This window comes from Adiantum capillus-veneris, chromosome 12 (genome assembly GCF_014529385.1).
Source record: "Adiantum capillus-veneris isolate H3 chromosome 12, ASM1452938v2, whole genome shotgun sequence".
NCBI lineage: Eukaryota > Viridiplantae > Streptophyta > Polypodiopsida > Polypodiales > Pteridaceae > Adiantum > Adiantum capillus-veneris.
This window is the reverse complement of record NC_140942.1, coordinates 123,102,649-123,129,571: the sequence shown is the minus strand read 5'-3', so window position 1 is coordinate 123,129,571 and position 26,923 is coordinate 123,102,649. Positions and strand designations below refer to the sequence as shown.

Here is a 26,923-nt window from a genome sequence, read left to right as displayed (position 1 = left end):
ATGACAAGGCCTCAGTGAATCCCTACTACACCGTTGGTTAGGTCCATATAGGGTTTTACAACGCTTGTGGACCAATACATATCGGCTCGAACGAGAAAGCTAAGGTACAATCACCATTGCCCATGTAAACCGTATGAAGCCTTATCATGCTTCTATTGCCCAGTAATCCCTTTTGTTCCTTTGTTTAGGGGGGGGAGAAGTAGAGACCACAGGGTCAAGCCCATTATGTAACACGTAGGCATAACTTCCTAAACGGTCTCCCAGTAATCAATTGTGGAGACGTTAACCTTGATGTATGACAAAACCTGAATAAAAGAGGCAGGAAAAAGCTAGAATGGCCAGGTGAGTTTTGCGAATCTAGTGTACTCTACAATATATTATGGTCATATATCATGATTTTTCATATCATGAGATTTTTTGAGTGGATCTTGAGATTTTTTGCTTCGCTTAAAAATCTCAAGGTTTCGAAGTGAATACACTTTAGACTTTTTTAGATTAAAATTTTTCAAATATTGCCATGTATCCCCACTTAGTGCATGAATTGGGGGTGATATTAGTTTAGGTTCAACCATAGCAACAAAAACTTAATTGATTTCCATTAAAAAATTTACTGTTGTTAATAATGAGAAGGATTTATGACAAGAGTAATGTTAACTTATTTTGAATTTAAAGTTTTATAGCCATACCTGGTAGTAATTACGAAAATTTGCAAGGTCGTATAAAGCTTGCCCTGTAGTGAGGTATGCAAGATTTTTGGTACTTAAATCTGAGCCAGGAATGCTTGGCCCATAATATCGATGCTCAAGAGTCACATATGCAACTTTCATTTCTTCTGCCAATTGCTACAAAAAGAATTTTAAATCAAAGAACTGAATCAATATAGACACATACAAAATCTTTAGCTTTTCCTTTAAAATGTACTCTATATGCAATCAGGTTTGAAGTTGAAGCCCATCCCCTACCCTCTTCACATGCAATAATAAATGTAAAATTTTTTGCATATAATTTCATAGTATTGTGGATGCATGCATTATTATTCTCACAAAAATTGTAAGCTAACATGTGTTTTAGCCAAACTTCTGTCGTAATTGCTTCACAATAAACAATCTTATATTAACTAGTGTGGGCGGCTCTCTCTCTCTCTCTCTCTCTCTCTCTCTCTCTCTCCACGCCCGAACTTGTAGGCCACACCCGTTGGATGAAGGTGTTGTTGACGTGTGGCAAGGAGGGGGGGCCGGTAATCCCTCCCCCCATTATAGATAGTATAGATTCTTTTGTGGCAATTCTATCATTTTAGATCAAGTGTAATTCTAAGTGAAATATTAAATCTTATGTCACTATGTTTTATATGTGAAAACAAAAACTCACACTTTATTAAATCACTTACCACGTAGAAGCTATCGAATATGCCGTCACACTCAGACTCTCCACATACTTCTAGAAAAATGGGACCATCAGGGTCATCAAAATATTCAACTGACTCATAATAGCGTTGTTCAAACGTTCGGGTGTCCTGCAAAATCATGTCATTGGCATCATGACATCAATTACAATGAATTTAATTAGAGCAAAATGAACTAGGACTATGTGCTCAATAGTGAGGACTGGATTCTAATAGTCAATTTAGACACTCTTTCATAAACCAATGCTGTGAAGTTTCTTTCCACTCTCTTAGTAAAAGAAAAATTGAAGCTTTATCTTTTTTTTTTTCCCTTAATGGCAATTCCCGCATTATGTGGGATATTTGTATTAACAAAAACTAAAAAGGTACAATGCTAGACAATTGACCTTGCCATGGGTACTTAGTGACTGCAGCTTTCCTGTTCACATTCAAGTCCTTGGCAAAAAGTATAGCTATTCTTTTAACTTTTTTTCCGTAATGTAAAGTTTTCCTTTTATTAGGAGCGAGTTGTACGATAAAAAAGACATTTGCGATCACTTATACACAAGAAATTTTGGGCAGATTCTCACAATCATTCTCACATTGTGACTTTCCTCAACATCATGAGCTTCTGTGAAGGAGGCATTGCTAGGTACGATTGGGGGCAGAGGACCGCCGGCGCGGTGGGGGGACGAGAGTGGATGAAAGGAGTCCAAAGATTCCTTTGTTGTCTTGTGCCCAACTCTGCCCTATCCCGTGCATCAAAAGATTCATCGCCTCTATGACTCCTCCATCTCCCTCATTCTTCTCCAGCCATGTTCTACCTGCACCTAGCTCACGATCCCTCCTCACAAGTCGATAACATTGCCCATCTCATCCTCCTCCCATTCAAAGTATCACCAAGAGAGACATGTTTCGCCAACAGCTAGTGCCTTCCTTGCAATGGATTCCTGCTCGCTCTCTCACTCTCTCTCTCTCTCTCTTCCCCAAAAAAAAACACCAAACACAGCTGGTTGCAATCGAAAGGCGTAGGCCTCAAAGGCCACAGGCATTCACGAATCACATCCCCCACAAGGAGCCCCATAACTTGTGCAGCTGCGCACATGTATATGGTGTGTGTGTGCCGTCTGATGGCCTCTACCATCATCAAGTGCTTACATCAAAGTTAACCAAGCTTCAACTTCAATTGTGCTTCCTCGGTGAGCTTATGTATTAGCATTCTGGAAAGCTTGACATCAGGCTTTTGCAGCTTGGTTTCCTGATTGCTAGGTAGATGGACCTCCCCTTCGAGCATCACATGCGGTTTTAGTTGTTGCTATATATCACAAGAAGATTTAGAGATTTTAAAAGGGAAACTTTTTCCAGTGTTTTTCATACAATGCATAACATCACGAGCTTCCGCTCAGGAGGCACTGCATACCTAGCTAGGTACGATTGGGGGCAGGGGACTGCCGGCCCCAATAATTCTCACATTATGACTTAACTCAACATCATGAGCAGCTAGGTACGATTGGGGGCAAGGGACCGCCGGCTCATGATGTTGAGTTAAGTCATGATGTGGGAATTATAGTGAGAATCTGTCCAAAACTTCTTGTGAATATATGCCACATCGAACACTTGAAAACGCATTTTCACTTGCACAGACGCCAAATGTAGAGAGGAGAGACGGGAGGCTGAGAGAATCCCTTCATAGCATTTGTGCACACACAAATGCCAGCCATGCACAACACGTGTCCCTTCCCTAAATTATTTTTACATACTAACCTTATGGAGCATATAAGTGAATCTCTAGTGATTCTATGTAATTTTTCATTGAAATGTATTCTTAGTAGTCCCACTGCATTAGTTTGAAAGATTCCTCTCCTCGACCGTTTTGATTGGTAGCCTTGCAAACCAAATGGAATCGTATGAGATTCCAGCTAATGAATGTAGTACTGTAGGGGGCTGCTACCGCTGCTATTCCAATGCATTAGTTTGAAAGATCCCCCCCCCCCCCCCCCCCCAAAAAAAAAAAACCAAACCAACACCTGACTCGAAAGCCGCAGGCCACAGGCATTCACATCCCGCCACATATAACACTTGTTTGTTTTTTTATTTTTGGGGGTTAGTACCCGAGGGCTGAAATGGTCGAGCGTTTGGTTGAACCAGAGGGGACCGCCGTCCTGCTGAAGAATGGCGGGCCGCATGAGCTGAGACTGGTTGAGCTTGCACGTGAGGTAGTGCATCTGCATGCCATGGCAACCCACCCCCACCATCGTCACGGCCAGTAGCGCCGCCAGCACAACCGCACCTCCCCGCCCCATGGCTCTTTCTCCCCACGCGCGCGCACACACACACACACACACACACACACACACAGAGAGAGAGAGAGAGAGAGAGAGAGAGAGAGAGAGAGCGCTTGACCTTGAGCAGAAGTGAGCGAGTCTCTCTATAGAGATTCCTGTATTGGTAGCGTCGCCTGACAAGCCGGCCGCCGCACCAATATGCTCCGTTTTGCACGATTTCATTCTAAAAGTTTTTGTAACAAAAAATCACATTTTTATATTTACTTGGTTGGTCTAAAGCGATTTTTCATATTCAGGCCCCAGGATGTGGCCGCTTGGCATGATCCAAGCCATTGCCCTCGAGCCAAATTGCACGGCCACAAACCTCAGGCTTGCTTTTAATAACGACCTCACCCTCTCACGCAACACACATTCTTTTAATATTATTGCCAAAAAACATGTAGCAGCTTGAGAAACGCGACAATCAATTGAAAGCTTTAGAGTACTTGTCCCTTGTCCCACAAGCTTGTGTATGCAATTGCCATCAGTTGATATTGAATCATGTGCACTAGTTCCTAGCTATGGTGAGATGGCAAGTCCATATTAAGACAATCTGTTACCAAGACCTTTAAAGTCTCAACATTGATTAGAAAACCATGACACAAAACCGAGTAGCCGTAGCATAAGTAATGGAAGTGAGCATGCAAAATTCCATTAGATACGGGAGAGACAAACATTCCATGTGAGAATGGTAGATATAGTGCTTTCCCTTAGATGGAGACTTTTTCCTTTCCTTGTCCCCCCTAGCTAGCTTACTAGATTGGCCCTATACTTGATTCAACTCTTTCCTAGGATTATCATTCTCATATGTCGGCTTCTCCGTTGGTCTTGCTTTACTTGTGTCCCTTGCAAGTTGCACTTGGAGTACAATCATCTAGGTCATCATCATCATGCTCCTCCTCCTCATCATCATCCCTCTTTCCTTCTCCCTCATTGCTATCACCAATACTTTCTTCCTTTTTCTCTTTCTCCTCAGACCTACCTACTTGATCTTGCTGTTTGAGGCTTGTCGTTACAACACATACCATCTCATCTAGGAAATCCTTAGCATGCTTCTAGAAGGAGATAGAAGCATGGCTCTGTTTTCTTGCAAACCATCTCCAACCCACCACATCAGTGAGGTGCCCCATTTGAGTGTTGAGCTAAGAAGCTTTGCATAGCTTGGTTCATGATGCTTCTATAAGAATACACCCGGCCTAGCAAACTTTTTGTTGAATGTTTCAGGGTTTCCTTTTCTTCTAGAGCACTTTGTAGCTTAGGCTCCTAATCACTCAATAGTTTGGGCTTGTTCCTCCACTTAAGCTATTTTTACAGCCAATTGCTTAGCTACATCCTTGCACTCTATTTTTCATTGTGCTCACTTCTTTTTCAAAATTTTATCCGCGGGTTGGTTCCGATGCAACTATAAGCAAATCAAGGATTTGAGGCTATGAGAGACTATATTCAAGGTATTCATTTTCAACCATGCTTAAAACTCCATTCCTTGCCTTGAATATTTAGCCTATGCAATTGTTTTATCATGGTAGGGACTATAGAGATGGGGCTTCATCTTAAATGAATCCTGGATCCAAGGGGAGAGGATGAGTTGCTAGTGCCTTATAGGAGTGGAGCTGCTTCCTCCATCTTCCTGTAAGGACAATGATTGCAATGGTTCAATTATCATATATTCTATTTTCCCCTCGATCTATAGCCTCTGTCTCCTTTGTGACTTCCTCCTAATGCCTTGATTGGGATTCCTCCTTAACCAAAGTGTTTATCTGGAATGCACAACTCGAGATTTTTTGGGTTGACCGATGCTGTAAGATGGAGCCTTCTTGTGTAGACTTGATATTTTGAAATCTCCTACCACATTTGCTATCTTGATGGTGCATGAAGCTAGATTCACCTTTGTACCTCTTTTATGGTCATTTAGATGGGTTGCTACTATTTTTCTTGGGGATCTTAGTGGATATTCCAAACCTATCCTTGGTATTTCTAGCCTTCCACAAAGTCCCAACACCCTAACATCGATATAAGATTTTAAAAGTTTACCCTGCACTAACAAACGTCTGGCCCTTGAGCATGCCTATGATGTGGTTGTGTAGGGTATCACTCAAGGTTTATGCCACATCCCATTGATTTCCATCAATAAATCTAACCATATCCATAAATGGATTTTTTGAGAGGTGCTTATCATATTTGTTGAGAGCAATTTCCTTTGGATACAAAGGATTCCATGCATTTTTTTGTCTTTTACACTACCTATCATATTGTATATCAGTGGATAGATCTTCAAAAGGAGAATCTAAAAATACAAGGTCCGAAAAGTTTTGACCTAAACTACAAAAATTTTACCGGTCCCCACTTTTTCATTGGTAGAAGTAAAATAGGTCCTTTTTTTGTACCACCAAACCACGCTTTCACCCTCATGATTGTTATGCCTTGAGCAACCTTCTTCCTTGTTGCTACTCATCCTTCATCTCCCCTAGAAATCTTTGCACCTATTTCTTTGTCCATGCCATGCACCAAGTGGTCAAAAAAGAGCACTCACCATATTTTCTCTTGTTGCCCTTGCCTTTGTCTCTTTGACAATGGTGGTGTGATCCTCTAGTAGATAGTGTTGTAGGGCTTCTTTGACAATCTGTACTTCCAAGAATTGTTGCAAGACCTCATGAACGTGGTATGTTTGGCACTAGAGAACTACTGACTCTCTGTCTCTATGAGAGAAATAGTCATAATGGCCTAGGAGATACTGCTAAGATGTCCACAATTGCTTTCTTTATGGCCATCGTGTTTCGTGAGATGAAAGTGAAAGGAATATAAGCTTGCAAATAGGTGTGCAAAGCAAGAGATTGTGCTATGGAGAGGATGAATAACATAGGGAAAGTGAACAACTGAGTGTAAATGGTATATGATATTGCTAAATATAGAAGAAACGTTTATAGAATTATACAAAGGGAAAGAAGTAGGTAATGATAGCGTTAATGTCATAAAATCTAATATCTAATATCTAACCAACCCAAATGATTCTCTCATATTAAACTGATCACTTAATGTGAGAGAATAAACGGGAACAAGGGTTAAGATATAGACATGTGCTTATAGATCTATCTCAACATGGGGAAAATGGAAAAGGGGCCCAAATGAGAGATGATCTATCGAGGGTCTATCAAAGAGCAAGGCTAACCAATGGAGCATAAGACCTTAGGGTTAACCTCATTGAAGACCTCCAATAATGTGTGTAAAAGGCCTTTGACCTTAGGTAAGCTAGGGCTAAGCTTGAGGCGCGGAACCCGACCCATCTAGAGGTGCTTGTCCTGCTTGTCATGCTTGATGACTAAGGTGCTTGAGTTTCTTGAGATACTTGAGGTGCTTAATTATTGAGATGCTTGATGTGCTTGACATGCTTGAGATGCTAGGGTTGCACTTAAGGTGAGAACCTAGCCCAAACCTAAAGTGCTTAACGGCCAAGCTTGTGGTGGGAACTGGGCCTATGTATGAGGGGCTTGAGGTGTCAAAAAGTCAAATATTCAATCCCTACAAGGAGGGGGCGATCCCTACATGAGGGGGGATGAGAGAGAACACCCACACACTCACACAAGGCATGCATGGTACAAATAAAGCAAAAGGGACACTTGTCAAGTTCCTCCTCGTGTTTCCCTCATGGTGTGCCTGAAGCCTATTGGTTGGCCACCCAAGGGGTCCAATAATAATTTAGGAGATTTAATTAATTGATTTTGCATTTATCAAGTCCTCTCTCTCAAAGGGGAAAGGGGGATTCTTGTCTCAAGGCTACCCTTGCTGCTTGTAATGCCTTCTGCTTGTGATTGGCTAGGCCTGGAGGGGTCCAATGAGCTTCAAGCATGAGCTACAAGGGGGGGGTCGACCCAAGCAAGCTAGGGGGTTGCTTAGGGGGTATACTCACCCACACACACTCACAAACACTCTCATGGTGTGCTATGCAAAGTGCAAGAGCTCCCTCTCCTTCTCCAAACAAGTAGAGGTTGAGAGCCTACACCAACACTCGTGGATATGGAGTGCAAATCCAACCAAGAGCCATGCTTCAATGATTAATCTTGCCATCTCCTTCTTCTTCATTACTATGCTATTATGTATGCTAGTAACAAGAGTTATGATAAGTGAGGAACTAATTCTTTCTCCTACGAAATGTTTCTTCTTCCTCTTCCCTACCCTCATTCCCTGCTAGCTCTCTCCACCTTCGAAGAGGAAAGAAATGGACTCATTTTTTAGCCTTTTAGCTCTGGTGAGAGAATGTTCCTTAGCCCCAATAGGAAGAAGGCTAACGTTACGTTAAAAAACCTTTTTTCTCATTTTGAAAATGTCCATGAAAACCATTTTTGTTAGACAAGGGGAACTAGAACTTAGGAGTCCACCACTCAACCACCCACTATATAGCATAGCCCCTGGCCCTTTGCCCTAGTTGGACGGCTTTCCACACTGCCTAGCCCGGCCCTGCCCTTGTCTAGTCCGGCCTTGCCCGTGTCCTGACATTACTCCCCCCTTAAGACGAGTTTTCGTCCTCGAAAACAAAACTGGGGAACTTCTTCTTAAGAACACTAATGTTTTTCCAAGTGGCACCTTTCTTCGGTCGGTCTTTCCACTTGATTAAGGCTTGTTGACGTACATGATGACGTGTACGCAACTCATGATAATCGAGAACACGTTCAGGTTCATGCGGTAAAATCTACTACAATCTGTTGGTCAATGACATTGTCGTCCCCATGTAACCGCTTACGTAAACGGCTTACATGAAACACCAAATGAATACGAGAATGTGAAGGTAGCAATAATTTGTAGGAACGATCACCTATTTGCTTGAGTATTTTGAAAGGCCCACAATATCGAGAAGATGATTTAGGTTTTGGCCTAGTTTTCAGACTTCGTGAATGTTCTGGCATACGTAAAAATACTTCCTCCCCTTCTTCGAAGGTAACTTGCCGCCGTTTCTCATCAGCGTACTTTTTATTCCGATCCTGTGCTTGTCGAACGTTCTGACGAGCAAGTTTCAGCATATCCATGTGGTCTTGGAGAAAATCCTTAACTTGTTGGAGTTTTTCGGTTGCCAACCCCACCGTAACTGGTGACCTAGGTTGAAACCCATACATGAGCATGAAAGGACTAAAGCCTATTGTGACATGCTTAGCACTATTATAGGTAAACTCAAGAATAGGTAAGTATTCTCCCCAGTTTGACTGTTTTTTGTTGACGTATGCTCTTAGCATATCCTCTAGTACATGGTTAACTTGTTCAGCCTGACCATCTATTTCTGGATGATCAGCTATACTGAGGTTCAGTTGTGTACCCAATCGTTTAAACATAGCTCTCCAAAAGTGACTGTTAAACTTGGGATCACGGTCACTGACAATGTTACTTGGCAAACCATACAATTTGTATAGATTTTCCACAAATAACTTGGCTAGTTCTGGTGTCTTAATCGTTGATTTGGTTGGAATAAACTTACATAGTTTAGTCAACCAGTCTACGACCACCCATATCGAGTCATGACCTTGTACAGTGGTTGGTAAACCCACAATAAAGTCCATAGAGATGCTTTCCCATTTTCCATTGGAAATCTCCAAAGGATGTAAAAGTCCTCCTGCTTTCAGGCGCTCCGCTTTGTTAACTTGACATTTTTGGCAATGCAAGACATAGGCTTGAACAAAGCCATGTATACCTGGCCAGTAAGACTGTCGTCGTACGAGAGCATAAGTTTTTCTAATTCCCGGGTGCCCTGCACTTGGATTATCATGACATTCATAAAGAATTTGGCGTCGAATGTATGTGTCCGTTGGTACACAAACTCTCCCCTTATGGAGTAGGTACCCATTGTCGATGGTGAAATGCTTCCATCGCTGTAGTTCATCACTCGATAAAGGAGAACTAGGTGTGGAGGTTAACTGTACACTACCGTCATTGGAGTGAGAAGGATCCCTCTTTTGAACATGGCTCCACACTTTGGAATATGCCTTATCGTGCTCATATTTGCCTTTGACAGAATCTAAAAATTCACTACGAAGTTCCGTGAGCAAGAGAGAATTGATCTCTGGCATTCGACTTCGAGCGTCCGCCACTACATTGTACCGGCCTTTATGATACCTTAGCTTGGCGTCATATTCCTGAAGAATCTCGGCCCACCTGGCTTTTTGACCCTTCGAATCCGTTTGTTGTGTAAACCATTTGATACTTTCATGGTCAAAGACAATCTCAAACTGAGACCATACAGATAATGCCGCCATGTTTTTAAGGCAGACACTATTGCATAGAGTTCGCATTCGTAAGCAGAGTAGTTCTGTTGAGCTGCATCAAGCTTCTTGCTTTCAAATGCAATCGGCCGTTCGTCTTGTAGCAGAACTACTCCAATAGCACGGTCACTGGCATCCGTTTCCAAAAAAAATGGTTTCAAAGGATCTACAATAGCTAATGCATCCTTGAGTGTATCAAAACTGTGCTGTTGAGCGAATCCCCACTGAAAATCTTTACCTTTGCCTTTTAGTTGATCCTTCATGGGAACATCAGTATTAGCATAGTTTTTAATGAACCCTTGGTAAAAACCTGCAAATCCCAAAAAAAAATGTAACTCTTCCAGATTTTTAGGAGAAGGCCATTTTTGGATGGTATCCACTTTGGATTGATCCATATATAGCCCATTAGCTTAAATAACATGCCCTAAATAGTGAATTTCGTCTTTTAGAAAATCACATTTAGATTCTTTGGCATATAATTTGTTTGTGCGTAACAACTCAAACACCTGCCTGAGATGTTCTAAGTGTTCTTCTTCAGAAGCACTATAGACTAGTATGTCATCAAGGAAAACAATGACAAATTTTACCAACTATGGCTTCAAGACACTATCCATAAGTGTCATGAATGTTGCGGGCGCATTGGTTAACCCAAAGGGCATCACTAAGAACTCATAGTGTCCGAACCGTGTTCGGAATGCAGTTGTGAATGTATCGGCAAGTCGAATACGGACTTGGTGATATCCTGACCGCAACTCTATTTTCGTAAATATGCAAGCATGAGTGAGTTTGTCAAACAACTCATCTACTATGGGCAATGGGTATTTGTTCTTAGCCGTAACCGCATTTAAGCCATGGTAGTCTACGCACATGCGCATACTGTCGTCTTTTTTCTTCACTAGTAGGATAGGCGAAGCCCATCGTGAAGAACTGGGTTGTATAAACCCTCTGCTAAGGTAGTCAACAAGCTGACGTTCCACCTCAGTAGCTTTCGAATAACTCATACGGTAGGGTGGTTTACTAAGAGGTTTACAGCCTACAGCCACGTCAATGCTATGTTGCACTGATCATGTCGGCGGTAATCCTGGTGGAAAATCATTAGGAAAAACATCTTGAAATTCCTTTAATAATTTTTGTAATTGACTAGCAACGTTTGCTTGTTTAGAATTAGCCATCGGTGGAACAGATGAGAGAGAAGCATGCGGCATTGAGGAATGTTCAACAGATTCAATGTTAAGAAAGAAAATGAGACAATGAGTAACACAAGAAAACCTGATCTATTTCATTATCAGAAACGAGATGCATAAGCTCAACGGTACAAATCAGTGGTGATGAAGGTATATCTTTTTCTCCTAACAACAACACATGTGCGCCATGGGATTCAAACATCAAGCTATTGTGCTCATAGCTACGCTTCAGTGATGGTCCTAGGCTATGCAACCACTCCCTACTAAGAACCACATCTGCCCTGTCCATGTTCATAACCTGAAAATCCAAGCATGTGGAGTACCCTTGTACTTCCCAGAATAGCTCGGCATTGAGTATCCCAGATTTCGGTATCATATCCATTCATCATTGCCACCTTGTAGCGGTGGGTACTTGGAGTTTGAGGCAATTTGAGTTTTTTCACCAATCCGTAATTGATGAAATTGTGAGTAGCATCGTCATCTACCAAGATGCGCACCTTGTGTCCTTGCAGATATCCGTGCATACGTACTAACTCATGCGGTCCAAAGGTTGGTTTCCACATGGAAGCTGTGAGATAGCATTCATGCAACACCTCTGTCTGTGTTACTTGGGTGAAAGCGTGGTTTGGTGGTACAAAAAAAGGACCTATTTTACTGAAAAAGTGGAGACTGGTAAAATTTTTGTAGTTTAGGTCAAAACTTTTTGGACCTTGCGTTTTTAGATTCTCCTTTTGAAGATCTATCCACTGATATATAGTATGATAGGTAGTTTTTCATGTGACATGTAGAAATTGTAGCTCAAAGATTTGTCAAAGGTGCTGTCAAGGACAGTCCTTTTTGTACCACCAAGGCGTGCTTTTAGCCACTTACACTCTAGAGAATCGTGAGGAAGACTCAAGAGGCAGCAGTTGCACCGTTGGTGCAGCCAAACACTGTCGACCCAAGGACTTGCAGGAATCCTGTACAGGAGGCTTAGCAAGTGGATGACATGATGCTGGTGCAGCTGCGTGATGCAGGGTTTAACAAGTCGTAAGTTAATATGTATGTCACATGTGATATTGAACAAGGCAGGGATGGATTTCCACCATATTGGTCAGGATGCTAAAAGGTACTGAAGATTGATGGATATCTCTCTCCGATCGAGCCATAGTGTGGTGGCTCTAGTTGGTCAACGGTCATAGTAGTCATGCCACTCCTGGTGTGATGCTTTTTTATATGAGATACATTGTGCAAAACAAGCTATATCAAGTTGCGGCAATATGGTTATCGGCGTGAGAAATGCTCTTTTTGACAAAGGTTCATACGCGGCAACGCTTTAAATGGGGTGTCAAGGAGTTAAGCATGTGCTTTGTAATGTGGTGAAGGTTTTTCGACCTTTGACAGCTGGAAGGCGTGTGTAACAAGGCCAACTTTGAGGGTTTTTTTGGCCTAAAAAACCTTTAAAAAAATGAATACACGATGGCGCTACTGCAGCACACTGCAGATTGCATGGGGTGGTGCCATCTGGATACAAGAGGAGCGCCATTGCACGGGGAATGGTCCGGCTGCATAGTGGAGCCCGCCAGTTGGTTGCAGAGGAAGGGGCGAGCAGGGACGAGAGCCGCGAGCAGCTGGAGGGGCTGGAGATACCGTGAGCAAGTCGGGGCTACCAGCACTTGAGAAGTGGATTGGGCAACCCAGGGTTTGGGCCTTGACGAGCAGAGGAGCTCGGTGGCGAGCTGTAGGGGAGGTCACTATTACAGATAGGCCTAAAGGCCTGCATATGACGGAGCGCCAGTTGTGGGTAGCAAATTGAGAGTTACAGGCGAGGTTGAAGGGTTATGCAAGGAAAGATGGCTGCAGAGGGCCGTCAGGGAGGTGCAAGGCCGAGGGGGGAGCAACTCGCAGGAAAGAAGGTCTGCATGGGCCAGTGGCATAGGACGAGGGATGCCACCTACACACAGGGGAGTGCCTAGGACAAAAAGAAGAGAAAGGATTGCGTTGTAGAGCCGTCAGGGCTTGAAGAGCATGGCATGGCGTGAGAGGCAATGCTGGAGTCGGCTGCAGGATTGGCATTGAGGAGAAGGGAGAGGAAAGGCGCTTATACTGTGCAGGGCCAAAACCTCCACTTAAAGAGAATCTGAGAGCCACCAGAGTAGCTTATGCAGGACAGAGGAGGTTGGTTGTGTGCAATTGGTAGGGCCGTGAGGAGATCTCCTGCAACAGGGGGTCAACAGTTGCCTGGGGATTGGATGGGTTGTTGTGCTACTATAAGGGGTATGAGCCTCCCGAGAACGGCCACGGGAGGGGACCCCCCACCTAGACACGCTAACCTCACTCCACGCACTCGTGCATCGTGGGGACTCCACGCAAGGTTCCCCGGGGCACGCTATGACCCTCCGTGAGTGCGGCGGAGCCTGAGGCTACGTGGGGCTAGGGACCCGGAACGCAAGACTCGCGAAATGCAACACGGCCGTCGACCCATGGAACGCAACCACGCCCGAGCCGGCCCCGTCCGAACCGGGCCCTCCTGAGCCGGTGCTGTCCGCGCCAGGACCCCTTGAAGAAACACCCCGACCTGAGCCGGTCCCGTCCGAGCCAGGCCCTTGAAGACAAAACACCCCTCCGCCCGAGCCGGTCCCGTCCGAGCCGGGCCCCTTTGGAAAGCGAACGCGCCCACCACGCACCTCAACCCGACGCGCCCAGATCCTGGGGCGTCACACTTGGTATCAGAGCTCCAGGTTCCGTCCAGAGCTCCAGGCAAAGAGCTGCAGACCGTCGTGCCCGACGCGCACGTTCCTCACGACGGCCCCAACCCAACCTCCCGGGTCGGGTCGTCAAAATCTTGGTGAAAGAGCTTCAGAAGGAAATCCACGCCCTCCGTCCCCGTGACGCGTCCTAAACCCCGGGCCGTCACCCGTGACCCGCGCCGGCCCCGATCCGAGCTGGGGCACCTCCACATGACAAAAGGAAAGATGCGAGCCAGACAGTGCTCTCCACATGACAAAAAGGAAAGATGCGAGCCAGACAGGGCTCTTTATATCAAAAAAAGGAACAACCAAAAACGCGACGGACCAATCCAACTGTGTTCGTCGCGCCCCGGCCACTCTTGTGGCCCATGCTGAGCTGAAGACCCATTCAAGTCTACAAAGAGACCACAGGGCCCCGAGCTTGCCCTCCAAATGACGTCCAAGCAGGGACCAACTTCGCAAGTGCTGCATTGCGACGGACTCTCCTTCACATTCGGCTTTCAAGAAGTCTCCGCGCGGGCCAACGCAGCAGGTGGCTCCGCGCACACTAGGTTACCTATTCGGGGAATACACAAGTATGAGGAATTCTACTTGCGTATTCAAAGCATATCTTTTCAGCCCTCTGCCAAAACCCCAAAAATACACACACACCTTCATTTTCAAAAATGACAAAAACAAAGCATGCCTACTTACTTGCATTTGGGAACAGTTTTTGCTCACTTGCACTTATATGCACCCCTTAGTCCTTTGGCCTCATGCATAGCCAAGCTCTCTTTTCCCACGTTCGACGAGGGCGTCGAACTCTCTTCAACCGGGGGTGTATATAAGGGGTATGAGCCTCTCGAGAACGGCCACGGGAGGGGACCCCCCACCTAAACACGCTAGCCTCACTCCACGCACTCGTGCACCGTGGGGACTCCACGCAAGGTTTCCCGGGGCACGCTATGACCCTCCGTGAGTGCGGCGGAGCCTGAGGCTACGTGGGGCTAGGGACCCGGAACGCAAGACCCGTAAAACGCAACACGGCCGTCGACCCATGGAACGCAACCACGCCCGAGCCGGTCCCGTCCGAGCCGGGCCCCCGTGAAGGCAACTCGACCCGAGCCGGTCCCGTCCGAGTCGGGCCCTCCTGAGCCGGTGCCGTCCGTGCCAGGACCCCTTGAAGAAACACCCCGACCTGAGCCGGTCCCGTCCGAGCCAGGCCTTTGAAGACAAAACACCCCTCCGGCCGAGCCGGGCCCCTTTGGAAAGCGAACGCGCCCACCACGCACCTCAACCCGACGCGCCCAGATCTTGGGGCGTTACAGCTACAGATGAAGCAAGGAAGGGAAAGCATTGCTAAAGGAAGGGGCTTTTTGTCCCAAAAAAAAATCTTCACTTTATACTCTCCAAATGAAACTAGTCAAGTCAGCATTGTAGTAGTCTCCACAAGGAACTTTGGATGACTTACCGTATGGATACTTTTGACATGTTAGGGCTTTTGCTAGATAGAAGTTGGAAAAACAACTCATGGAGCTAGCAAATGTGAGGTTTTTTAGTTAAATTACTAGATGCAACTAGCAAAGTGAAGGTTCTTATGAATTTGTTATATAGTAGTATATTGTTTGCTAGATGGAAGTAGCAATATCATAGGAGCTTACCAAAATTTCTAGATAGTAACGTTGTGTAGTTGCTACTTGGAAGTAGCAATTTGAAATTCCAATATAGTTACTATATAGCAATTTTGGCTTTCCATATTCAATATACATTCGTAACAAAACCTAAGCATGTAGCAATATACCCCTTACGACTAGGACTAGGAAAATTAATATCTTTGATATCTTCAAAATTCTCTAAGTTCAAAAAATTGAAAGTATTTTTTGTTTAAAAACATAGAAAAAACTCTCAAGAGGAGCGTCGAATTTTAAACTCGTAGCTTTGTAGAATTACTGTGGTAAAAGTCTAGTAAAAAAGAGGCTAGGCTTGGAGTTTAATACTTGCAAATTTCTAGCTCTTGTGCACAGAGAAATTAATGTCAGTGAAAGCCTTGGGGAGGTGTATGCTACAATGTGCAATCGTAGATCTCTCTCTCTCTCTCTCTCTCTCTCTCTCTCTCTCTCCCCATGTTCCTCAAAAAACCATTATGATAGCTTATCTCGCACTCTTAATTTGATACGTGTAATCGTAGACATCTCTCTCTCTCTCTCTCTCTCTCTCTCTCTCTCTCTCTCTCTCTCCATCTCCATGTTCCTCTAGTAAAAACCATTCTTTTATCTTGTATTTCACTCTTAATTTGATATGCCCTCCCAAAACTTATTGTAGGCTCTTCATCCTCACGACGTCCCCCCCCCCCCCCGTTGAAAAAAAACACACACACACACACATTGACTTAAAATGCTCAGGGATGCAAATTTTGTGCATCTCCTCTCATTTATCTTCACTACAAATTGTTGTAACATGAATCTGGCTCTCGCTCCTCCATTCTTGTCTTTTAGAGGTTTTAGTTGCCTATCAAGTGTTTAGTAGTGTGTGGCCTTTGTAGTGAGTGTGGTTTGTTATTATTCACTTGTAGGCAATGTGAGTCCATAGTTGGAATGACAAAAGAGATTTCCCTTCTACGATCCTCGGAAGGAAGGCCAAGGGCCTTGAGACATAGCGTTTGGTGTTGAGAAGGGGTGAACGGGCAAGGAGCTCAAGACGTAGCATGATCGACGGTTGCTAAAGACAACATTGTGTCATTGTACTATTCATGTTTTACTTAAACTTTTGCAGTTGTTCATCTCTTTTTGGCTTCCACAGTCCCTAGAAGGTGGTATTAATGAATAAAGGGGGGGGGGGGGGGGGGGGATTTTACATCAGCATTTCCTTTAGCTTAGTCCTTACCTCTCTCCATAATAGGGTTGCCCATTTCTCATTGAAGGGTTTATATGCTGGTTCGTTTTCTTGTGGTTGTGTAGTTTCCTTGTAAGAGGAGGATTGCTTTCTTGTCTTTCTCAGTGTTTAGTATACTGCAAGCATCATGTTCTACTTCTATATCTGACTCCATTGTCTCACTACCTTCAATGAAGGGAAGTAGACTCCCTCAAAAAGGTGGTAATTTATGAGACAGCATAAGCGGTAGGAAGGCACAATTATTTTTTTTAAAGCTATTGGAGGGTATGTAGTGCAATAGATCCACCATTTGTGCTTAGCCCCATTCCTTCATACATATGCCCCAAGACTACTAGACACCATTCTCTCTCGGAAATACACCTATTATGATGTTGTTTTCACACGATGGCACTCTAGGCATGTATTATTTTTGAAAAATATAAGAGACTGTAGAACGATCCTATGCTTATGAGTTGCAATCTCCAATAGAAATGATTTCTTTAGCATATAGCCAGAATGCAATATCCAAGGCTATCTAAAAAGAGACCCATCATTTGGATCCAGATATATAAGCTTACATTTATTAAAGCACACTTGTTACTAACCTATCCTCAAAACTATGTTAGAGCAAGAGCTTTAAATGAAGCAAGTTGAGGGATTTATTTCTACGGAACTATGATGCAAAACGGGAGGTAATCTTTGCGGTGGTTTCAAGTGGATGCTTGAGTTTACAAAGAGCATAACCTAATGATAGCAGCATGTGCGTGAGCCAAACGTCCATAAAGTATTTTCAATATGAAGATAAAGTCTTCCATAACCGTTAGCATACATATATCAAAGGAGAATAGAAGCCCAGAGGAAGGAAATTGCTTCCCAACCTCTCTATATGGATGTGTGGCCATTTTAAAAGAAAGGCTCATGACTTTATGGGTCCAAAAGAGAGGAGAGAAGGCCTTGAGGCACCTTGTGATTGATCAAAATGGATATGAATGTATTTGATTCCATATTTGCTTCTTTGTATTACAATATTATGGACAATATGGAGGATTGTGCCAACTCTAAACAACATAGAAGCTCTCTACTATATTGACTCCACCGAAGGAAAGCCTTCAAATTGTAGCCCCAGCCTTGAGATTTAGACCGTCTACATTCCTTGTGCTCCATGACTACAACGACAAGCACAAAGCAATCTTTGCAACCTCAAGCACGTCTTGTGTGTGTGTGTGTGTGTGTGTGTGTGTGTGTGTGTGTGTGTGAGAGAGAGAGAGAGAGAGAGAGAGAGAGAGAGAGAGAGAGAGAGAGAGAGAGAGAGACCTGTTAGACCTTTTCCATGCATGTGTGTCATTAGCTCTTCCGTATTATGACATCAAATTCAACATTTTATGACACCAAGAAGAGATCCATTCTCTCTCAAGTCCGTTTATAGGTGGGATGATTTCATATAGACTTCAAGTTCATAATCACCCACAAAGGCATTGGACGATTGAAGCACCAACAAACGTGCAAGTCAGAGCCATTAGGTCCTTGTGCTCACTACGAACGTCTACCATTGTCCCTCATCTTTGTCCGTTGGGACCTACATTGTCCATCATAAAAACCTCGTCATTTTAACTCCCCGACTTATGGTATTCTCATTTCTCAATAAGATAATCATTTTAATGTATAAAGTATTCACCCTTCCCTTTCAATTTTTAACGTTGTTCTACGCCTGCTCCATATCTACGCTTCGCAACATAACGCCGGCCTACCGACTGTTAGCAGTAACCTAACTCGGATACCATTTTTTGGAGCTCTCATTGTAAAAACATTTATTATTTTGATGAATCGAGAATATTGTAACTCCTATTTTCCAAATAAATATTGTAATTGATGAGCAAGGGCTACAAGCTTCCAGATTGTATCAACCTGTCTTTAGTTAGAGCTCCCCGATTATTACTTTTGACCACCAAAAACCTTGGCTAAGGTATAAAAGCCAATTTTTGTAAATTTCTCATAAGTTTTGGATAATAAAATACAGTGTGAGCTAACATCGTTCACTTCTCTCCTTCTCGCGCTTGCTGCTCCCTCCTCGATTGTCACATTGTAGTCGCGTATGTTGCCTTGCAACCGCAAGTAAGAGCTCTACGCATTGACGTAAGCATTTCACAGTATTTCATAGCTTTTGGCGTCGCCGACTAATCTCATCATAAGTAGGAATTTACACTTCAAAAAAATAAAATAAAATTTACACCATTGTTCCTCACATTCGTTCAGCAAAATTTGCAAAACAGGCTTGGGATATTCTAGCAGGTCTTTATTCAAACCACAATGAGGCTAAAATTGCTTTGCTGCATAAAGAGCTGGAGTCGAAGATTATGCATGAGAAAGATGATATGGACACTTTTCTTGCTGGTGTCAAGAACAACTTATTTCTGCAGGTGAAGTCATTTCAGATAGTTCCCTTGTGCAGACTGTTCTTGATGCCTTACCAGATTCTTACCAGACTTTTGCTAGAACTTGGAGACTTATGACCCAAGGAAATCCTGAAGTTGTCAAGTTTGATACATTATGCACATTGCTGTTGCAAGAGTCACTTTCCAGAAAAAATAGGACTAGGCATGCCTGCGTGCAGTTGAACATGCTTTCATTGCTTCTCAAAGAAAGGGTGGTAACAGCAATGCAGCCACTTCTTATGGTTCTGCTGCGAGTGGCAAATGTTTTGTTCCTAATGCTTCTGCTGACAGCAATTTGTCTAGAAATTTTGGTGATAAGGGCAAAAAGAAGATGCGTTGCCATTATTGTAAAGCTAATGATCACTTGATCAAGTCGTGTCCTAAGTTGAAGGCCAAAGAGTCTAAGAAGAAAGAGGGTGGTTCCAATGCAATTCAATTTTTGAAAGGCAACCGATGCTCAAGATGGAATTCTTTTAAGGTAAAAACTTGAGAATAGCAAAATCAGGGTATACCCGATAGTCGATTGCTACTGGGGTGTCCATGGTAGCTTCTTCATCAACTTCGTCTCACTATTTTTGTACACTATGAGTTGCAAAGAGGGTGTTAGAGGTATGGCATCTCAAGTAAATTGCCCGATATAAACCCATTATTTATTTTGGCTTTTAGGGTTTTATTTTACTTATTTGTGGGTATGGAATCAAAGTCTGAAGCCGTGGCATATGTAGCCCAAGGTTTTTCACTCAAGTATATCGTTCCTCACTTGCAACCACACATCAATGCTAAATTGTGTCCAAAAATTTCTATGGCATGGCCAACCAAGCAAGACTAGTTTTTTCTAGTTTGGTTTCTCTATCTTTGGAAGTTATTGTGACACGCCCGACAAAAAAAAACCCTGCTTAGAACCTTAGAAGGTAATGCTAGTGCTCGAAAAAAAACGTTTTTCCAAAAAATTGGCAAACCAACAGATGGGAAACAATAGCGGTAAGTTGACTAAATTTAAAGGTTTTCTCACCTTCAAATTCAAATTTAGAGGTCAATCTCAAAATTTATAGGGGGATTACACTAATCCTAGGCCATGGAACTTCAACCTAGAGCATAGGAGGACATTGGACGGACACACTTCAACTTCACTTGTGAATCTGCGATAGTGGCCGGACAGACTTATCAAGAAGTGCGAAACCTGCAGAGCTTAACGCTGAAGCTCTGAATTGAAGATTGAGCAATGTGGTGGACTGCAAAGAGAGGACCTATGCTTTGAATCTCCCGGCTCTCGTGATTCAGGTCAGCAAGCCGCAAGTTATGAGGTGTTTTCGATTCTGCATCAGTACCATCTTTGGCAAGGTTGAAGTTATTGCTACTGTGTGAGTACCCTTCTCTCCTAGCTTTCCCTTTGTTTGCCCTTAGGAAATTTTTGATGTGGAGCGAGTGTATTGTAGCATATGATCCCCATGGCTGGTGCAAGGAAGCTTTGGGATGTTTTAATCCACTGTGACAGCATGTATCACAATCATGGATGTCATCATCTTGCGGGCAGCATGCATTGTCATGTCCACAGAGATAATGGGAGCAAAGAGCACCATTACGATGCTCTGGACCTCATCCATGGTGATGAAGCCCTCGCTTTCTTTGTTGAGCAGGGCATGAAGAAGTCATCTTCGGGAGTATTATCCTGCATCATGGCTTGCTTGTGCTTGGCAATTTATGCTAGTCGCAAGGGCATCCATCCGATGCTGGAGATAACGCATGTGCCGCTCTGTAAGTATGTCAAGCCATGATAGCCAGGAAATGAAGTCACTAACGAACGGGAAAGCCACTTGCTCCGTGTCCTTGAAAAGCTGCGGCACAACCTGAACGCCTTTGTCGAGTTCCATGGCACGATCCTAGGAGTAGACAAGGCGGCTCATGACGTTGGTGGACATTTCAGCAACGCAGGAGCTGATGTTCACAGGGGTGGTGCCGCTGCGGGAGAGGACGGCCATATTGTGCAAGAGATAAGGCCAAGCTCTGGTGCTGATCGATGATGGAATCATTCAGGTAAAACAAGCCCCATACATTCCTTTACTTTGAAGGTTGATTTGTGTTGCAGTTAAACGATGGTTTCAAGTTTGGTTGACATTATTACATTCGAGCTATAAGCAATCCCTTTTGGTTAACTTCCACAGAGTCAACTTTTAGTCTCTGTTAAATCAGAGTTTACTCAATTGTGATCTCAAGTTGCCTCAAACATAATGAACAATCACTAAATTGTGTAGGTAAAGAAGTCAATCGGAGATCTATGTTTGAAGTCACCTTCAAAAGTGAACCCAGATGCATTGCTGGATAATTTTAGAATGACTCAGCCTCTGACGCGACCTGTACTGTCAGTTGAACCGACAATAAATGTCTGGAGGCTTCATCCACATGACAGGTTTTACATCTTTGCTTCTGATGGGCTATGGGATCTTTTGAGCTCTGACGCTGCTTGTGAGATTGTGGAGAAATATCCAAGATCGGTAGGCTATTGTCACTTTTTTCAGTTGTGTTAACAATAAACCTAGCAGCTTCTACCAATTAGGAGGGAAAGATGGAAACAATACGTAGGAGCTTTTAATTTCTTGCGCATATAAGTATATATTTTCACAAATTCGAAGGGCCCTAGCATAGCTTGGTTTATAATCATATATAATAATAGCTTTGTCATGGTGATGCATGGCTCTCTGTATGCAACGAATTGTCTTTACAGATTATATGATGACATTCACTTCGAATGCAGAAGCCACGAAAGTAAGGCATTGATTGAGTTTGACAGTAGATCGTGTGATTGAGTCTGAGGCTGTACGTCACAATGAATTCTGAGGGTTACCTTCGACATAATTGAACTACATCATATATAGGAAGATGTAACCATGAAGAGATGCCTCTTTTTTATAATATACTCCTCAATTACATTAGATCATACAAGGCCATGCAGACTTCACATTGTGAAGTTTTCATCCGAGTTACGACCAGTTGATATTGTGCTAATTCTTTCTATCTTTTGTGGTGGGTGTATGCCCTATCAACTACCTCATTTTTGTGTTATTTTTTTCGATTTAATGCTTCTTTTAGTGTTAGGTTTCATTATGGCTGAGTCTGCCCTTGATCTCTGGAGTCATGACAGAAACTCAGCACGTTGAACTTTGTGTTGATGTATGCTCATGTGTGTGTGCGTGTGGTGTGTGTTGTGTTGGGGAGCATATGTTAGTACCTAGTTCTACACCCACTATTGGGCACTGACGACGTTAGTGGGGATGTCGTGGTATTAGTCAATACTATGCATGATGGAGCTAATGGTTATATTGTCTTGTGGGTGACTACCATGGGTCTATACCTTGCACTTTTCTTTAAGGGTGAATTTGGGCTTATCCTGGATTCATCTATCTATATATTTTTTAGTCGTATTGCAGACATGCAGACTTCACATTGTGAAGTTTTCGTCCGAGTTACGACCAGTTGATATTGTGCTAATTATTTCTATCTTTTGTGGTGTGTATGCCCTATCAACTACCTCATTTTTGTGTTAATTTTTCCGATTTAATGCTTCTTTTAGTGCTAGGCTTCATTATGGCTGAGTCTGCACTTGATCTCCGGAGTCATGACAGAAACTCAACACGCTGAAATTTGTGTTGATGTATGCTCATGTGTGTGTGCGTGTGGTGTGTGTTATGTTGGGGAGCATAGTTAGTACCTAGTTCTACACCCACTATTGGGCACTGACGACGTTAGTGGGCACGTCGTGGTATTTATTCAATACTATGCATGATGGAGCTGATGGTTATATTGTCTTGTGGGTGACTACCATGGGTCTATACCTTTCACTTTCCTTCAAGGGTTATCCTGGATTTATCTATGTATATATTTTTAAGTCATATTGCGGACATGTAGACTTCACATTGTGAAGTTTTCGTCCGAGTTACGACCAGTTGATATTGTGCTAATTCTTTCTATCTTTTGTGGTGCGTATGCCCTATCAACTACCTCATTTTTGTGCTAATTTTTCCGATTTAATGATTCTTTTAGTGCTAGGCTTCATTATGGCTGAGTCTACCCTTGATCTCCGGAGTCATGACAGAAACTCAGCACGTTGAACTTTGTGTTGATGTATGCTCATGTGTGTGTGCGTGTGGTGTGTGTTGTGTTGGGGAGCATATGTTAATACCTAGTTCTACACCCACTATTGGGCACTGATGATGTTAGTGGGGATGTCGTGGTATTTAGTCAATACTATGCATGATGGAGCTGATGGTTATATTGTCTTGTGGGTGACTACCATGGGTCTATACCTTGCACTTTCCTTCAAGGGTGAATTTGGGCTTATCCTGGATTCATCAATGTATATATTATTAGGAGGTCATAACAGTTCGTCGAATCAAATGGCACAGAATACCTCATTGATATACGGAACATTATTCGTGTATATGTACTAGAAGTGGCAAACGATTGTAAATGCTTCCCGTGACTCCATAACCTAGCTTAAGTTAAGGTGACATTTTCCTTTGACGTGCTTGTTGCAAATCAAGCATAACTCACGTAGCAATTGTTAAATTCTTAAGTGAATTACAAGGCTTGATTGTACGTGGTTTGTTTTTAAAGTTCTTATGTAAATAAATAATCATGGATTCTCTACGCTGTGTTTATTTGATTGCTTATATATATAGACGCAGGGTTGTAAGAGTGCAGGGATGAGTGTGAAGTGCTGAGCGAAGCAACATGGTGAAGCTGGATTTGGAGTACTCGTGTAAGTCATATTGCTCAAGGATAGACCGTAACAAATTGTACCGAGGACAAGGGTAACCCCTTGTGGCTTGATCTTGGAGCAGCAGGTGGAACTTGCAGCTTACATGGTGGGTTGATGTATGCGATGGGGATATTTCTTGTAGATCTATACTATTGCCTGTGGCAGTCGTGTTGGATTGATGGTTACCGTATGAGGACTATTTTGTAAGGTCAAAGGCTTTGCAAGGCAATTGTGAACCAAGCACAATACATCTGGCTATAGTTTTGTGCGAGCGTGTAGGGTTTCGGGTTACTTGAGAGTCAAGTCTCTTGCTATGGATTGTTCCAAATGCCGTGGGTTGATTGATTATTGAAAGTCCATATCAGGTATAAGTAGGTTGAGGTAATTTCGGGGGACACGCTGAGTAGGGCTAGGAATTTTCGTCTTGAAGTTACTAGATGAATTACTATTTTACATATTCGAGTTGCTAGATGTATTACTAGTTTCATAATACATCTCAAACTAGCAAGCTATGAGCTTCAACTCTCTTGATTCATCTAGCAATTATCTTACCATATAGCTACTCAACTTACTATATGGTAAGAGGATTGCTACTTGAAGCATCTAGGAGTTGTCTCACGCTTACTAGTTTGCACTTTTGCTAGATGTGTGTATTGAAACTAGTAAAATATCTAGCAATTATATATTTTTTGCCATATGGTAAGCCGTCCAAAGCTCCTTGTGCTCCCTATTCTTATTATTTGAGCAAATGTCATCACTTTCCCTCTCACTTTTATGCTTGTATGTATGTGTTGTGTATGTGAGAGCTTTTAGTGCGAGTGTATGAGTTCTTCCTATGCGGATATCGACGTCTATTGTTAAATATTAATTGTGTATTTTGGGATGAAGGTGCTCTGAAAGGTCATAGACCAAAATCCATTATTGTATGCTTTGGGACAAGGTATATGCAGCTAGGGTCCGTTGGGTACGGACTTAGACAATAGTTGTTTCCAGATCGTGTATCGTGGTGTGTGTTTACTAGGGAATATGGGTGCTGTGAGATCAATGGGCTATAGAGAGGCATTCACTGAGTGTGCTGGTGGTTTTCGCGTTTCCCCCTTTTCGATCTTGTGGTGCCCCCACTGAGGATCCACTCATTGCTTCCTAACAAAGTGTTTGTGAATCAAGATGAAGCAGGAGTTTGGTCCAGTGTTCAAAGGAGATGAAGATGCAGACGACTGGATAGCTGATTTTGAGCTATTTATGTTGACAGTACTGCGGATGCCAGGTGATGAAGCGAAGCTCCAAACTCTACCTTTGGTGTTGCAAGGTAACGCAAAAGCTTGGTTCGATGGCTTAGAAGATGCACACAAGCAGAATTGGAGCGGATATCGAGAGAAATTCCTACAAAGGTATCGAAAGGTGGTGTCTGCTTAGGAAGCACATGCAAAGATTAAAGGTTTTCTGTAGGACATAAGTGCAAATTTCGATGCTTTTGTTGATAACTAAGCTTATTGGGGGGATTTTGCGACTGCTACCCAAGCAACCAATGTGGGGTATTTTAAGTTGGAAAAGTTTCTATCTTGCTTGCATCCCTATGGTCATGAGAGAGTCGATTATGAAGATCCAAGGACCTTTGATGAAGCTGTCAAAGTCTCTATATCAAAGAGCCAAAAGATGAAGAAGAAGATGGAGGCAGGATTGTTGCAGTTTATACTCGCGGCAGCCAGTGGACGTAGGCCCAAACAAATTGATGAGCAGCAAGAGGTAAAATCTCCTTCTTTTATTGATATGAATGTGATCAAAGTACATGAAGTTGATGCCAGGCTAGAAGAGGTAGAACAAGTACCAGCAAGAGCTCAAAAGGTGCAGAGAGGCATATTCAGAGTGCCACCCAGCTTGCTTGCTCAAGAGGACGAGGTGATAGAAGATCTTAAAAAAGAGGTGTCAGTTCCAGAACCAGCAACAAGGAAGGTAGCAATGATCCAAGAATTGGGAGGATCAAAAGAGGAGTCAGATAGCTCTCATAGCTCCAACACCAGTTTGGACACAGATAGCATGTGGGAGACAGAATCCATCTAGCTCTTCTAGGTATGAAAGTTATGATGTTTTCCATGTAGATGAAGTGGAGCAAGATGTATACGAGTTGCTTGCCAGTCATTCTAAGGTCTAAGAGAAGTATAGTGTTGCACCTTGTGTGAATCTACCAGTCGAGCAGCCCTATCAAATGTCTTGTGATGGTGAGTCCCTATTGGAGGAAGAGGTATGGTTTGATTGTGCATCTGATTTGATTGAAGAGCAGGTTTTTGAGGATGACTTGCAGAAGCTAGAAGGAGAAGCAGAGGTATGCCAAGTTGATTTGCCTATACAGGGGGTGGGGCAACCTTGCCTTGATGGACATGTAGAGGTGCATAGTATAGTTTCAGAGTTTGTGTGTAGCCGTGGAGAGCTAGCTCCGTCAAATGACTCTATGGAAACTGATACAGGTGTAGCCTATAAGAGAGAGGCTCCATGCAGAGAGGAAGGTGCCGCCAACCTTGTTGGTGATGAGGTGTTTGAAGAACAGGTTGAAGCTCTAGCCGGTCATACTCCTGAGTATGAACAGGTGGCCTTGGAGCCATTTACAGAGGGTTTGAATACAAGTTTGCAAAGGGAACAGGTTTACTTGGCTATGCAACAGGTGGAGGCAAATGGCAGGGTATTGTTGCTTCATGCTATGCTATTGATAGCTTTGCAAGGTGTACTATGTAGGTTTCAATGCTCATATGATAAAGAGGATGATATGGAGGCTTCTCTAGTGGATGACATGATAGTAGCTTATGGTACCAATGCTTCAAGTGGTCGAAAGTATTCTTATAGTGGACATGGAGGCTCGTGGATGCAGGCTACTATAAATCCATTCTATAAAGAGCTATCGAGGTGGCCTGTTTTTGGGATGCACATGCAAAGAGAGGCTTCAATGTGCATATTTTACGGGTGGTTGGCCACGGCCAATATTTTGTTTTTGATCCAGGTGGACTCTACACCATGCTTGGGGAGGCTTTGA

The 26,923-nt window shown here is 43.2% G+C and overlaps 1 protein-coding gene and 2 pseudogenes across 1 annotated transcript; 1 reads left to right on the top strand and 2 right to left on the bottom strand.

Annotated features, from left to right (window-relative positions):
• Positions 1-674: 674 nt before the first annotated feature.
• On the bottom strand, positions 675-3,684 carry LOC147446451 (putative serine protease EDA2 pseudogene; annotated as a pseudogene).
• Positions 3,685-20,620: 16,936 nt separating this feature from the next.
• Positions 20,621-20,887, bottom strand: LOC147446450 (uncharacterized; annotated as a pseudogene).
• A 5,217-nt stretch (positions 20,888-26,104) lies between these two features.
• Positions 26,105-26,923, top strand: LOC147446449 (uncharacterized). The gene has a single exon (XM_086524708.1). The coding sequence runs from the start codon at positions 26,105-26,107 to the stop codon at positions 26,921-26,923; it is 819 nt and encodes a 272-aa protein (XP_086380834.1).